Source organism: Oncorhynchus clarkii, chromosome 30, assembly GCF_045791955.1.
Source record: "Oncorhynchus clarkii lewisi isolate Uvic-CL-2024 chromosome 30, UVic_Ocla_1.0, whole genome shotgun sequence".
Taxonomy (NCBI): domain Eukaryota; kingdom Metazoa; phylum Chordata; class Actinopteri; order Salmoniformes; family Salmonidae; genus Oncorhynchus; species Oncorhynchus clarkii.
In genome coordinates, this window is record NC_092176.1 from 42952437 (window position 1) to 42969547 (window position 17111).

Below are 17111 nucleotides of genomic sequence, written 5' to 3' on the forward strand. Positions count from 1 at the left end.
CCCTTACCCCAATTAGCTTCACCAGGATACCCCTTACCCCAATTAGCTTCACCAGGATACCCCTTACCCCAATTAGCTTTACCAGTATACCCCTTACCCCAATTAGCTTCACCAGGATACCCCTTTCCCCAATTAGCTTCACCAGGATACCCCTTACCCCAATTAGCTTCACCAGGATACCCCTTACCCCAATTAGCTTCACCAGGATACCCCTTACCCCAATTAGCTTTACCAGGATACCCCTTACCCCAATTAGCTTCACCAGGATACCCCTTATCCCAATTAGCTTCACCAGGATACCCCTTACCCCAATTAGCTTCACCAGGATACCCCTTACCCCAATTAGCTTCACCAGGATACCCCTTACCCCAATTAGCTTCACCAGGATACCCCTTACCCCACAAGGCTTCACCAGGATACCCCTTTCCCCAATTAGCTTCACCAGGATACCCCTTACCCCAATTAGCTTCACCAGGATACCCCTTACCCCAATTAGCTTCACCAGGATACCCCTTACCCCAATTAGCTTCACCAGGATACCCCTTACCCCACAAGGCTTCACCAGGATACCCCTTACCCCAATTAGCTTCACCAGAATACCCCTTACCCCAATTAGCTTCACCAGGATACCCCTTACCCCAATTAGCTTCACCAGGATACCCCTTACCCCACAAGGCTTCACCAGGATACCCCTTACCCCACAAGGCTTCACCAGGATACACCTCAACCCAATTAGCTTCACCAGGATACCCCTTATCCCCTTACCCCACCAGGATATGGGGGAACTGAGCTAGAGAAGGGGGGCTAGAGGCCAGGATGGAAGGGCTAAGGATAAGTGTTTAGGGAATAGGGGCTAGGAAGCAGTGTTTAAGGAATAGGGGCTAGGAAGAAGCGGCTAAGCAGTAGTGTTTAGGGAATAGGGGCTAGGAAGCAGTGTTTAGGGAATAGGGGCTAGGAAGCAGTGTTTAGGGAATAGGGGTTGATTACAGACCTGTGCGAAGACCTTCTGCAGCAGGGCCCGGCGGTCAGCCTGGGGCAGCTCTGAGGTCTGGGTCTGTGAGGCCCCAGGGGCCTCGGCCATGTGAGGAAGGTCAAAGAATAGATACAGACACTTCACCAGGGTGGAGGGCACCGACATGGTGGTCATGCAGTCCACCGTTTTCTACAGGGAGGAGAAAGACACACACACACACACACACACACACACACACACACACACGTTACTAAAAGCCCCAGCAAAATCAGCCTTGTAATTACCAGTTATGTACTCAGACAGTGACTCACTCTTACCTGTGAAAAGTGTGTGTGTTCATTCCGTGCACCATGGGTGTGTGTGTTCATTACGTGTGTGTACACCATGTGTGTGTGTGTGTGTTAATTCTGTGTGTGTGTGTGTGTGCACCATGTGTGTGTGTGTGTGTGCACCGTGTGTGTGTGTGTGTGTGTGTGTGTGCACCGTATGTGTGTGTGTGTGCACTGTGTGTGTGTGTGTGCACCGTGTGTGTGTGCACCGTGTGTGTGTGTGTGCACCGTGTGTGCACTGTGTGTGTGTGTGTGTGTGTGTGTGTGTCTCTCTCATGCGGCAGGCTTTAAACTTTGATAACACTGTCAACCTGTACTGGGGACAGCTCAGTGGCAGTAATGAGAGTAGTTCTCCCCAAACCTGTGTGTGTGTGTGTGTGTGTGTGTGTGTGTGTGTGTGTGTGTGTGTGTGTGTGTGTGTCAAAATCATGGCTGTTTATTGACGCAGAGGGAAAAACACAGAAAGAGGGGTTCGTGCTTATTCATGTAAATGATTCACGCAAACACACGCAAACACACACACACACACACACACACACACACACACACACACACACACACACACACACACACACACACACACACACACAGGTGTATATGTGCAAGGCTGCTGTGCTGTGAGCTGAGCTCCCCTCCATTCATTACTGAGATGCCTGGGGGAGGACTCATATCGCTGAATCTTTGAGAAGAGCAGTAACACAAAGACACACACAGCAAAACAGAACAGAACACAGGGGAGAGGAGAGGAGAGGAGAGGAGAGGAGAGGAGAGGAGAGGAGAGGAGAGGAAAAACAAGTGTTCTTGATGAGAAAGCAGCAAAGAGAAGAGACAGTAGAGGGTGGTTGGTTTGAGGGGTAGAGGAGGGGACGGTAGAGGGTGGTTGGCTTGAAGGGTAGAGGAGGGGACGGTAGAGGGTGGTTGGTTCGAAGGGTAGAGGAGGGGACGGTCGAGGGTGGTTGGTTTGAAGGGTAGAGGAGGGGACGGTAGAGGGTGGTTGGTTCGAAGGGTAGAGGAGGGGACGGTCGAGGGTGGTTGGTTCGAAGGGTAGAGAAGAGACGGTAGAGGGTGGTTGGTTCGAAGGGTAGAGGAGGGGACGGTCGAGGGTGGTTGGTTCGAAGGGTAGAGGAGGGGACGGTAGAGGGTGGTTGGTTCGAAGGGTAGAGGAGGGGACGGTCAAGGGTGGTTGGTTCGAAGGGTAGAGGAGGGGACGGTAGAGGGTGGTTGGTTCTAAGGGTAGAGGAGGGGACGGTAGAGGGTGGTTGGTTCGAAGGGTAGAGGAGGGGACGGTCGAGGGTGGTTGGTTCGAAGGGTAGAGGAGGGGACGGTAGAGGGTGGTTGGTTCGAAGGGTAGAGGAGGGGACGGTAGAGGGTGGTTGGTTCGAAGGGTAGAGGAGGGGACGGTAGAGGGTGGTTGGTTCGAAGGGTAGAGGAGGGGACGGTAGAGGGTGGTTGGTTTGAGGGGTAGAGAAGAGACAGTAGAGGGTGGTTGGTTTGAGGGGTAGAGGAGGGGACGGTAGAGGGTGGTTGGTTTGAGGGGTAGAGAAGAGACAGTAGAGGGTGGTTGGTTTGAAGGGTAGAGGAGGGGACGGTCAAGGGTGGTTGGTTTGAGGGGTAGAGACCCCCCCTCCCCAGTGAAAGCAGTCAGGGAAGGTGAATCGGCTGAATGGTGAATGAATGAAGATCCCAATAGTCTGTCCTGGATGTGTGCAGTCAGTAGGGCTGGGAACTACCAGGGGACGGTCACGGTATGATATCGCGATACTTAGGTTCCGATATGATATGCATTGCTATTTGCTGTTCCAGACATATTGTTGACTACACGTCTGCTCCAGAGAGACAAGAGAGAAGAGAGAAAACCGTGAGACAATTAGTTGATCAGACAGGAAAATAAAAAAAGTACTGAAAACATGTTGGCTAACTATTTAAAAAGAAGATTAATAACAAGCTATAGGATTGAAAATACCAGAGTTTTGGCGCAGCTACAGCCGACTAAGTCTACCTAGCAACAACAACAAAAATGGATACTTGGGAGTCAAAGTATCAATATAATATTCTCCAGAAACAATATTACGATATGTAACTACATGGAGTTTTCCCCACCATCACGAGCAGTCAGGTGACGGGAAGACAGTGTAGAGCTGGCTCTGGCTCAGGTCAGTGAGTGAGTGAGTGAGTGAGTGAGTGAGTGAGTGAGTGAGTGAGTGAGTGAGTGAGTGAGTGAGTGATGAGTGATGAGTGATGAGTGAGTGATGCCGTCATTCATCAGCTACAAAACTAGGAAGAGTGAGCGAGGGACCGAGGGAAGACGGGAGGGAGATGAAATATAGATGTTGTTTTATGTATATCTGGGTGTAATATCTACTGTAGACGTTTTTCTTCTGTAAAGAAAGGAGGGAGGAGGGCAGAGAGGGGAGGGGAGGGGTGGAGAGTGGAGTGGAGAGGGGAGGGGAGGGGAGGGGAGGGGAGCAGAGAGGGGAGGGGAGGGGAGCGGAGGGGAGCAGAGAGGGGAGGGGAGCGGAGGGGAGGCAGAATTTAGAATGTGTTGGAGGATGAACCGAGAGAGAGAGAGAGAGAGCTGTTGTTGCTATGACGTCAGGTGGAAGGGAGGGCGCCCAGAGGCCCTTTGTTTTACTCTCTGAGACCGCCGAGCTCTCCGTGTGAGTGTGTGTGTGTGTGTGTGTGTGTGTGTGTGTGTGTGTGTGTGTGTGTGTGTGTGTGTGTGTGTGTGTGTGTGTGTGTGTGTGTATATACGAATGTGTGTTGTCGTGCTGTCTGCGACAACGGAGCAGGGAACACACACATCCATTATCCCAGCCAGCCTGTCAGCAAGCCAGCCAGTCAGCAAGCCAGCCAGTCAGCCAGCCAGTCAGCCAGTCAGTTAGCCAGTCAGCTAGCCAGACAGTCAGTTAGCTAGTCAGCCAGCCAGCCAGTCAGTTAGCCAGCCAGTCAGTCAGCCAGTCAGCTAGTCAGCAAGCCAGCCAGTCAGCCAGCCAGCCAGTCAGCCAGCCAGTCAGCCAGTCAGTTATCCAGCCAGTCAGCTAGCCAGCCAGTCAGCCAGCCAGCCAGTCAGCCAGCCAGTCAGCCAGCCAGCCAGCCAGTCAGCTAGCCAGCCAGTCAGCCAGCCAGCCAGCCATGACCTGGTCTTCACACACACGCTACCATATAATCACATTACATTATAATGACATTATACTGACCAATTCCTTACATCTCCCAAGTGAATGAGAATCAAGATCAGTAGATACAGGATCTTATTGTCTGTACGTTGGTTCATTCTAGGGATCAGACTACATATTTTAGTCAAGACAAGTCTAGTTTTTTTTCATACAGGGGAGAAGGGTCAAAAGTTGGGTGAAGGCCACAATTGAAAAGAGGTTACTTGCTGTGTGTGACATGCTACAGGCTACTGTTTATTCTCCCTGCTGTGTGTGACATGCTACAGGCTACTGTTTAATCTCCCTGCTGTGTGTGACATGCTACAGGCTACTGTTTATTCTCCCTGCTGTGTGTGACATGCTACAGGCTACTGTTTAATCTCCCTGCTGTGTGTGACATGGCTACAGGCTACTGTTTAATCTCCCTGCTGTGTGTGACATGCTACAGGCTACTGTTTAATCTCCCTGCTGTGTGACATGCTACAGGCTACTGTTTAATCTCCCTGCTGTGTGACATGCTACAGGCTACTGTTTAATCTCCCTGCTGTGTGACGTGCTACAGGCTACTGTTTAATCTCCCTGCTGTGTGTGCCGTGCTACAGGCTACTGTTTAATCTCCCTGCTGTGTGTGACGTGCTACAGGCTACTGTTTAATCTCCCTGCTGTGTGACGTGCTACAGGCTACTGTTTAATCTCCCTGCTGTGTGTGACGTGCTACAGGCTACTGTTTAATCTCCCTGCTGTGTGTGACGTGCTACAGGCTACTGTTTAATCTCCCTGCTGTGTGACGTGCTACAGGCTACTGTTTAATCTCCCTGCTGTGTGGATGTGCTTAATTAAACTGTAGAAAGTCAGAGAGAGACATTGTAAAAATCCATGTACACAAACAACAAGTGTGTGGTTAAAATTGGCCACAAATCCACATTTCTTTCCACATGGCCGTGGGGTGAGACAGGGATGCAGCTTGAGCCCCACCCTCTTCAACATATATATCAACAAATTGGTGAGGGGAACTAGAACAGTCGGCAGCACCTGGGCTCAACCTACTAGAATCCCGTCTACTGTTGGCTGATCATCTGGTGCTTCTGTCCCCAACCAAGGAGGGCCAACAGCAGCACCTAGATCTTCTGTCAGACCTGGGCCCTGTTAGACCTGGGCCCTGACCCTGACAGACCTGGGCCCTGACAGACCTGGGCCCTGACAGACCTGGGCCCTGTCAGACCTGGGCCCTGACCCTGAGAGACCTGGGCCCTGACAGACCAGGGCCCTGTCAGACCTGGGCCCTGTCAGACCTGGGCCCTGACCCTGACAGACCTGGGCCCTGACAGACCCGGGCCCTGACAGACGCCCTGACAGACCCTGGGCCCTGACAGACCCTGGGCCCTGACAGACCTGGGCCCTGACCCTGACAGACCCGGGCCCTGACAGACCCGGGCCCTGACAGACCTGGGCCCTGACAGACCTGGGCCTTGACAGTTGCCAGGACAACAAACACAAATTCCATCTAGACACCGTTGCACTTGATCACACAAAAAAGTATACCCACCTCGGCCTAAACATCAGCACCACAGGTAACTTCCACAAAGCTGTGAACGATCTGAGAGACAAGGCAAGAAGGACCTTCTATGCCATCAAAAGGAACATAAAATTCAACATACCAATTAGGATCTGGCTAAAAATACTTGAATCAGTTATAGAACCTATTGCTCTTCATGGTTGTTAGGCCTGGGGTCCACTTACCAACCAATAATTCACAAAATGGGACAAACACCAAATTGAGACTGCCTACAGAATTCTGCAAAAATATCCTCCATGTACAACGTAGAACACCAAATAACGCATGCAGAGCAGAATTAGGCCGATACCCACTAATTATCAAAATCCAGAAAAGAGCCGTTAAATTCTACAACCACCTAAAAGGAAGCGATTCCCAAACCTTCCATAACAAAGCCCTCACCTACAGAGAGATGAACCTGGAGAAGAGTCCCCTAAGCAAACTGGTCCTGGGGCTCTGTACACAAACACAAACACAGAGCCTCTCTGCAACACAATTAGACCCAACCAAATCATGAGAAAACAAAAAAGGTAATTAATTGACACATTGGAAATAATTAACAAAAAAACTACCAGCCAAATGTATGACCGTATTAGAAACCCATATTTCTCTCAGATTACACAGACCCACAAAGAATTACACAAAAAAACAAATCACATTTTGATAAACTCCCATATCTACTGGGTGAAATACCACAGTGTACCATCACAGCAGCAAGAAAAAGGGCAACCAGTGAAGAACAAACACCATTGTAAATACAACCCATATTTATGTTTATTTATTTTCCCTTTTGTACTTTAACTATTTGCACATCGTTACAACACTCTATATAGACATAATATGACATTTGAAATGTCTTTATTCCTTTGGAACTTTTGTGAGTGTAATGTTTACTGTTAATTTTATTTTGTTTATTTCACATTTGTTGGTCTATTTCACTTGCATTGGCAATGTCAACATACGTTTCCATGCCAATAAAGCCCCTTGAATTGAGAGACAGCTAGAAAAAGAGAGAGGAGAGAGAGAGACAAACTGAGGAGGAGAGAAGGACAAGGGCCTCTACAAAGGAAACTAAGGCTCCAAAGTCTCTAACCAAACCGACAAAAGAAGAAGAGTGCATTTCTGATCTTCAGTGAAGCAAGAGAAGCCTCCTCCCACCTCTCTGAAGACTCTCAGACTAATTGACATGAAGTTTTAAAGAATGTCTGTGATGATTGAGGGAGATGTGCATGACAGCTTCCCAAAAGGCACCCTATTCCCTATGGACCCTGGACAAAAGTAGTGCACTACATAGTGAATAGGGTGCCATAGGGCCCCTGGTACAAAAGTAGTGCACTACATAGGGAATAGGGTACCATAGGGTCCTGGTCTAAAGTAGTGCACTACATAGGGAATAGGGTGCCATATGGCCCTGGTCCAAAAGTAGTGCACTACATAGGGAATAGGGTGCCATAAGGCCCTGGTACAAAAGTAGTGCACTACATAGAGAATAGGGTTGCCATAGGGTCCTGGTAGAAAAGCAGTGACCTACATAGGGAATAGGGTGCTATTCGGGAGGCAGTTAGTTCTTAAGTGACGACCTTCCTCCCCCTATGGTTCCCCTATGGCCAGACGATGCTTGACAAATTACCACATTTGTAATATTGAACAACCTTCCCACAACATTCTGGGAACGTTGCTTGGCTTTGGAACATTCTCAGCCCATTTAAGGTATTTGACAACAACAAAAACTAAAAATATATATATATATATATATACAGTGCCTTGCGAAAGTATTCGGCCCCCTTGAACTTTGCGATAATTTTGCACGCCCAATTTTTCAGTTTTTGATTTGTTAAAAAAGTTTGAAATATCCAATAAATGTCGTTCCACTTCATGATTGTGTCCCACTTGTTGTTGATTCTTCACATATCTTTATGTTTGAAGCCTGAAATGTGGCAAAAGGTCGCAAAGTTCAAGGGGGCCGAATACTTTCGCAAGGCACTGTATATATATATATATATATATATATATATTTATTGTTTGGTATTTCATTACTTTAACACAGTGGTTGGTTGATCGGGATTGACTGATCGATCTCCAAGGCTTTCCTAGTCGATCACCAAACATTTATGTAAAAAGAAGTCAACAGTAAAAGACGTGGGTTCCTATTTTTTGTTACTGTTGGCAGTAAATACAGCAGCTCTAGAGACGGGGAGGCTGAAACGAATTGCAAAAAAATCACTGAAGTTGGGAGAACTATCTCTCCATCACTAACTTTAAACATCAGCTATCTGAGCAGCTAACCGATCGCAGCAGTTGTACATAGCCCATCTGTAAATAGCCCACCCAACTACCTCATCCCCATATTGTTTTGATTTACTTTTTTGCACACCAGTATTTCTACTTGCACATCCTCATCTGCACATCTATCACTCCAGTGTTAATTTGCTAAATTGTAATTACTTTGCTACTATAGGCCTATTTATTGCCTTACCTCCTTACTCCATTTACACACACTGTATACAGATTGTTCTATTGTGTTATTGACTGTATGTTTGTTTACTCCGTGTGTAACTCTGTGTGGTTCTTTGTGTCGCACTGTTTTGCTTTATCTTGGCCAGGTCGCAGTTGTAAATGAGAACTTGTTCTCAAATGGCCTACCTGGTAAAATAAAGGGTTAGAGTTATATATATAAATACCTGGTTAAATAAAGGGTTAGGGTTATATATATAAATACCTGGTTAAATAAAGGGTTAGGGTTATATATATAAATACCTGGTTAAATAAAGGGTTAGGGTTATATATATAAATACCTGGTTAAATAAAGGGTTAGGGTTATATATATAAATACCTGGTTAAATAAAGGGTTATATATATAAATACCTGGTTAAATAAAGGGTTATATATATAAATACCTGGTTAAATAAAGGGTTATATATATAAATACCTGGTTAAATAAAGGGTTATATATATAAATACCTGGTTAAATAAAGGGTTATATATATAAATACCTGGTTAAATAAAGGGTTATATATATAAATACCTGGTTAAATAAAGGGTTATATATATAAATACCTGGTTAAATAAAGGGTTAGGGTTATATATATAAATACCTGGTTAAATAAAGGGTTATATATATAAATACCTGGTTAAATAAAGGGTTAGGGTTATATATATAAATACCTGGTTAAATAAAGGTGAAATAAATAATAAAGGCAAAGTTTTCCCATTTTGAACCATTTCATGTGTCTGAAGGTAGAATTCTGCATACCCGGCATTCCCAGAGAGCAAATCAAGTGCACCTATAGACCTGCCAATCAGATAGCTCAGATCTCCGTGTCTGCAGTTTCCACGAGCTATAGACCGTTAAAAAAAAAGAGCCTCAAATGCAAAATCGATACTGTGAGATTTCCAAACTTTTTAAAATATATTTTTTTTGTGTATTTTTTATTATTATTTTATATTATTTAATATGTATGTATGTATATATATATATATATATATATATATAAATGTGACAGGTTCAAAAAAAATATATATATATATATTATAAACCTGTCACATCTGTGAATGTGGAATGTGTTTTGTTGGTTGATTGAAAAACATTAATAAAACTTTAAATTGAAAAAAACATGACTAGACAGAGACTCACCAAATACAGCAAAGAGCTGTTGTTTTTTATCATTAAAAGGTTTAAGTTGATATTCAGCACTTTCTCCCTACTTCCACTCACCGCTACAACTGCAAAGAATGAGTAAAGCAAAGTGTTTCCGATAAGCCTTGTTATTATTAGCGGCTTTCGTCATTAATAGAGGGGATAGTTCACTTTCTCTGGTCACATGAGTAACATGAAATAATGTAGTGCGGCTTCAGTTTCCGTTGGAAGACCGTGTCGCCTTTTCTAAGCGGAGGGAGGGAGGGAGAGGTGCAAGGCCAGGGAGTTGGGTGACAGGAAGCCTCACCGTTGCTCCCTCCCTCCCCTCAGACTGACCATCAGATGCTTTATATATAAATATATATATATATATATATATATATATATATATATATATATATATATATATATATATATATATATATAAATAAGAGGTTGTCTGATTAATTAGGCCGATTTCAAGTTTTCATAACAATCGGTAATCTGCATTTTTGGAGACTGCGTGGCAGGCTGACTGACTACCTGTTATGTGAGTGCAGCAAGGAGCCAAGGTAAGTTGTTAGCTAGCATTAAACGTATCTTGTAAAAAACAAGCAAACTTAACATAATCACTAGTTAACTACACATGGTTGATGATATTATTAGTTTATCTAGCTTGTCCTGTGTTGCATATTATCGACGCGGTGCCAGTTAATTTATCTTTGAATCACAGCCTACCTCGCCAAATGGGTGATTTAACAAGCGCATTCGCAAAAAAAACACATCAACTCCTTTCTTAAAATCAATACACAAGTACATATTTTTAAACCTGCATATTTAGTTAATATTGCCTGCTAACATGAATTTCTTTTAACTAGGGAAATTGTGTCATTTCTCTTGCGTCCTGTGCAACAGAGTCAGGGTATATGCAGCAGTTTGGGCCGCCTGGCTCGGTCGACCACTAATATATATAATTGAAGTCGGAAGTTCACATACACTTAGGTTGGAGTCATTAAAACTCGTTTTTCAAACACTCCACAAATGTCTTGTTAAGAATCTATCATTTTTGCAATTCGGTTAGGACATCTACATTGTGCATGACAAGTAATTTTTCCAACAATTGTTTACAGACAGATTATTTCCCTTATAATTCACTGTATCACAATTCCAGTGGGTCAGAAGTTTACATACACTAAGTTGACTGTGCCTTAAAACAGCTTGGAAAATTCCAGAAAATTATGTCATGGCTTTAGAAGCTTCTGATTGGCTAATTGACATCATTTGAGACAATTGGAGCTGTACCTGTGGATGTATTTCAAGGCCTACCTTCAAACTCAGTGCCTCTTTGCTTGACATCATAGGAAAATCAAAAGAAATCAGCCAAGACCTCAGAAAAAAATTGTAGTCTGGTTCATTCTTGGGAGCAATTTCTAAATGCCTGAAGGTATCCCGTTCATCTGTACAAACAATAGTATGCAAGTATAAACACCATGGGACCACGCAGCCGCCATACTGCTCAGGATGGAGATGCGTTCTGTCTCCTAGAGATTAAGGTACTTTGGTGTGAAAAGTGCAAATCAATAACAGAACAACAGCAAAGGACCTTGTGAAGATGCTGGAGGAAACAGGTACAAAAGTATCTATATCCACAGTAAAACGAGTCCTATATCGACATAACCTGAAAGGCCGTTCAGCAAGGAAGAAGCCACTGCTCCAAAACTGCCATAAAAAAAGCCAGACTACGGTTTGCAACTGCACATGGAGACAAAGATCATACTTTTTTGAGAAATGTCCTCTGGTCTGATGAAACAAAAATAGAACTGTTTGGCCATAATGACCATCGTTATGTTAGGAGGAAAAAGGGGGAGGCTTGCAAGCCGAAGAACACCATCCTAACCGTGAAGCACGGGGGTGGCAGCATCATGTTGTGGGGGTGCTTTGCTGCAGGAGGGACTTGTGCACTTCACAAAATTCATGGCATCATGAGGTAGGAAAATTATGTGGATATATTAAAGCAACATCAAGACATCAGTTAGGAAGTTAAAGCTTGGTCGCAAATGGGTCTTCCAAATGGACAATGACCCCAAGCATACTTCCAAATTTGTGGCAAAATGGCTTAAGGACAACAAAGTCAAGGTATTGGAGTGGCCATCACAAAGCCCAGACCTCAATCCCATAGGAAATTTGTGGGCAGAACTGAAAAAGCGTGTGCGAGCAAGGAGGCCTACAAACCCAACTCAGTTACACCAGCTCTGTCAGGAGGAATGGGCCAAAATTCACCCAACTTATTGTTGGAAGCTTGTGGAAGGCTTCCCGAAACGTTTGACCCCAGCGTAAACAATTTAAAGGCAATGCTACCAAATACTAATTGAGTGCATGTAAACTTCTTACCCACTGGGAATGTGATGAAAGAAAGAAATATATACCGTTTATATTTACAGTTTATCACAAACACTAACGAGTCACATGACACCGGGGAGGGAAAATGGCTAATTGGGCCAAATTTGGACATTTTCACTTGGGGGTGTACTCCCTTTTGTTGCCAGCGGTTTAGACATTAATGGCTGTGTGTTGAGTTATTTTGAGGGGACAGCAAATGTACACTGTTATACAAGCTGTACACTCACTACTTTACATTGTAGCAAAGTGTCATTTCTTCAGTGTTGTCACATGAAAAGATATACTCAAATATTTACAAAAATGTACTCACTTTTGTGATATACTGTATATACACTGAACAAAAATATAAACGCAACATGTAAAGCGCGTTTCATGAGCTGAAAAAAAAATATAAATAATAAAAATATCCCCAAAATGCTCCATACCCACAAAAACAGCTTATTTCTCTCAAATGTTGTGCACAAATTTGTTTACATCCCTGTTAGTGGGCATTTCTCCTTTGCCAAGATAATCCATCCACCTGACAGGTGTGGCTTATCAAGAAGCTGATTAAACAGCATGATAATTACACAGGTGCACCAAGTGCTGGGGACAAAATGTGGACACTAAAAAGTGCAGTTTTGTCACAACACAATGCCACAGATGTCTCAAGTTTTGAGGGAGCGTACAATTGGCACGCTGACTGCAGGAATGTCCACCAGAGCAGTTTTCACAGAATTTAAAATGTTAATTTCTCTACCATAAGCCACCTCCAACATTGTTTTAAAGAATTTGGCAGAATGTCCAACCGGCCTTACAACCCAGACCAGGTGTACCAGTACCAGCCCAGAACCTCCACATCCGGCTTCTCTCACCTGCTGCATCATCAGAGTACAGCCACCCAGACAGCTGATGAAACTGTGGGTTTGCACAAACGAAGAATGTCTGCACAAACGGTCAGCAACCGTCTTGAGAAAGACCATCGCCGTGCTCGTCATCCTCACCAGGGTCTTCACCACAGTTCGGAGTCGTAACCAATTTAAGTGGGCAAACGCTCACTTTCAAATGGCATTCTGACACGCATGGAGAAGTGTGCTCCATGGTAAGAAATGTGACGGTGCAAAAACAATGTCCTATATCCCAGAGCTGGAGTAAATGACATTACTAAGCTGCTCCTGAATGGACTACGTCAGGACATGGACATTGATTCTATCGTAGTCCATTTGGGTTCTAATGACATAATGAAGGGCAGCTCTGAACAGTTGAAACTGGATTTCAAAAGAGCTTACTGACTCTCTGCTAGACACTAATAAAATACCCATCATATCTGGCCCTGTGCCATCCTCTGAATCGTGGCACTGAACGCTTTAGCCAGATTGTTTCTCTTCACAACTGGCTATGTGATTACTGCAGCTCAATGGGTGTAACTATTGTTGACTACTATTTCGATACCTTTTGAAAACAGGTTTCATAAGGAGGATGGGATCCACCCAAATCCTATGGGATCCTGGATCCTTTCACAGCATTATAAGGCTGCGTTGAGACAATGACTCTACCATTGTGTCGCTGAGTTGTCATAATGCTAAGGCAAATGTACATTACATTGTGTCTAACGCCCCTAATTTATGTCTGCCCTGAATACCTCTGCTGATCTTACAGCTATTGTATGCAGTAATCAGGTTCATACTGAACCAGAGTTATACTGTTAGCACTGAGGCTGTGTGCCCTAGTAGGAAGTCCACTAACATAAATCATTTGAGAACATGTACTTCTGCTAAGCTTCCCCAGTAAAGCAATGAAAACAAGCAAGCATCACAGAAAAGTGCTCAAAATTGCCCACGTTTACATGTGTAGCTTAAGAAACAAGTCTAATGAAATGAATGAAACAGATGACATTCATATTCTAACTCTCTGAAACCCACTTAGACAATATATTTGATTAGATCATGGTAGCAACAAGGTTATAACATTTACAGAAAATACAGAAATGCCAGTGGTGGAGGTGCTGCTGTTTATATTCAGAACCACATTCCTGTAAAGCTTAGAGACAATCTCATGTTAAATACTGTTGAAGTAATATGGCTACAGGTTCACCTGCCTCACCTAAAGCCCATTCTGGTGGGAAGCTGCTATAGACCACCTAGTGCTAACAGTCAGTATCTGGATAATGTGTGAAATGCTGGATGATGTATGTGATTTCAACAGAAAGGTATATTTTCTGGGTGATTTAAACATTGACTGGTTTTCATCAAGCTGCCCACTAAATAATAAGCTTAAAATTGTAACCAGTGCCTGCAACCTGGTTCAGATGATTAAATCAACCTATCAGGGTAGTTACAAACAGTACAGGAATGAAATCATCAACATGTATTGATCACATCTTTACTAATGCTGCAAATACATCAGATGTAGTGATCACAACATAGTAGCCATATCTAGGAAAACCAAAAATCAAAAGGCTGGGCTTAATATAATGAATAAGAGGTCATACAATAAGTTTTGTAGTGATTCCTATGTTGTCGATGTAAAGAATATTTGTTGGTCTGTGGTGTGTAATGAGGAGCAACCAGACGCTGCACTTGACGCATTTATGAAACTACTTATTCCAGTGACTAAGAAGCACGCAACCATTACGAAAATGACTGTAAAAACTGTTAAATCCCTGTTGTTTGATGAGGAATTGAAAAATGGTACGGTTGAGAGGGATGAGGCAAAAGGAATGGCAAGCAAGTCTGGCTGCACAACCGATATGCAAATTGATAAATCATGTGACTAAACTGAATTAAATAAAAAGTAGAAGAAACTATGATATGAAACAAATATAAATTACATAAATAATGATTGTAAAAAGCTTTGGAGCACCTTAAATTAAAATGTGTTTTTAAAAAAAAAGCTAACTCAGCTCCATCACTCATTGAATCAGATGGCTCGTTCATTACAAAACCCACTGACATCGCCAACTACTTTAATGATTCTTTAATTGGCAAGATTGTCAAGACTCAAAATCACCTTAATAATGCTTACACATCTTACATTACTCATCTCATATGTATATACTGTATTTTATACCATCTATTGCACCTTGCCTATGCCATTCGGCCATCGCTCATCCATATACTTCTATGTACATGTTCTTATTCCATCCCTTTAGATTTGTGTTTATAAGGTATGCAAATTAATTACTTAAAAATAATACAATGTGATTTTCTGGATTTATGTTTTAGATCAGACCTTTGTATGTAGGAAAACCTGCAAAATCGGCAGTGTATCAAATACTTGTTCTCCCCACTGTATACACACTTTTTTTTAAACTTTAACCCCTTTTTCTCTCCAATTTCATGGTATCCAATTGGTAGTTAGTCTTTTCTCATCGCTGCAACTCCCGTACGAACTCGGGAGAGGCGAAGGTCAAGAGCCGTGCATCTTCCGAAACAACCCGGTCAAGCCACACTGCTTCTTGACACAACACCCACTTAACCAATGTGTCGGAGGAAACACCGTACACCTGGTGACCGTGTCATCGTGCATTGGCCCGGTCCGCCACAAGAGTCGCTAGAGCACGATGGGACAAGAACATCCCTGCCGGCCAAACCCTCCCCTAACCCGGACGACGCTGGGCCAATTGTGCACCTCCCGATGAGTCTCCCGGTCGCGGCCGGCTGCGATAGAGCCTGGACTCGAACCAGGATCTCTAGTGGCACAGCTAGCACTGAGATGCAGTGTCTTAGACCACTGTGCCACTCGGGAGGTCCTATAACTTATTTTAATTGGTTAATGTTGCATAGGCCAATGCTTTTTATGTCATATTTAATAGATCTCTGCTTGCATTTTGACTCAGAAAAGGTTGGTGACCTCTGCTTTAACAGAACATTCCAGAAAAGTTCAAACATTTAATTTCAATGTTGGTAATGTTCTAGAAACCTTCTCCAAATAGTTCAAAGAACATTAAGAAACAAAATGTTGGGAATTTCAGTACTTCAGCATAACGTTTCCTACAGGTTATATTTAGTCACGTTCTCAAATGGTTCCGGAGGCGATAAGAAGGCGTTAAGAAGGCGTTAGGAAAACGTTCCATTAAAAATAACTTTCTAAGAACGTTCTCTGAACGTGACAAAGTTATTTAAAAACATATACATTCCATTCTCAGCATAAACAAAACTCTTATCTTGCTAATAAGTGTGTTCAGGTGGATTTGCCACGCCCACTAATTGGTCACACCTTAATCTTAATGAGTACTTGTTTCCTTTGAAATGGGGTCTGTTTAAATAGACTAAAATGAACATCTTAGTACGTGTAAAGAACAACATGTCATGGTGGCACAGCGGACGAATTCCATGGAAAGAGAACAGGAGATTATCGGTTCCAGTCTCACGGATGCCGTGTGACAAATATGTTTGCCTGAGGAAGATAATTTCCAAGTGTTCTATCTGTGCTGGGTGTTTAAAACCCAAAATAAGAACACAGTGTTATTAAAAGTCAGTGAAAGTTTTAAGGAAGTTATTAAAAACATATTTTAAAAAAATAAAAAAACGAGCAATGTGCAGTTCGCAAACGATTCGTTCTTTTTGATTGACTCTTTTTTATTGATTCGAGAGTCATGATTTGTTTTTCTGAGTGACTCGTTCATTTTAGTTGTTCGTTTTACTTGCTAGTGCTGGCAGCGATGAGTCCTACAGCAGGATCAATACACGCTCCTCCTGCTCGGCGGCTCGAAAATATTAAAATCAGCCTAACTTACAATCACTACAAATAACCTATTATCTGCAGAAAACGTTGTCAGAACCTCCCTGCAATGTAAAAAAATAGCCGTTCCCAGAACAGGCGATTTTTGTTTGTTTTATCAGTCAGGAAACGTACGGCTTTGTTCCCACAACCAATGTAAAACAAAAAAACATACATTCCCACAACTTCCAAGGAACCCAATGTGCTAGCTGGGTTACGGTTCTCCTCCAATAAGAGGCGATACATCACTATTGGAGAGTCCAGATCGGAGGACACTTCAGTCCCACAGGGGTCAGTCCCACAGGGGTCAGTGCTGGGGCCTACACTGTTTTTAACCGACATGCTCCCTCTCACACACATATAACATCAACATCCATCGCTA

The 17111-nt window shown here is 43.4% G+C and overlaps 1 protein-coding gene across 1 annotated transcript in view; it reads right to left on the minus strand.

The window, feature by feature from the left end:
* Positions 1-17111, minus strand: part of LOC139389360 (WD repeat and FYVE domain containing 3) — a 234931-nt gene that overhangs the window by 164342 nt on the left and 53478 nt on the right. The window contains exon 5 of the mRNA XM_071136061.1: positions 992-1162. Within this exon, the coding sequence (XP_070992162.1) occupies positions 992-1162 (171 nt within the window). The remainder of the gene's footprint in view (positions 1-991; positions 1163-17111) is intronic.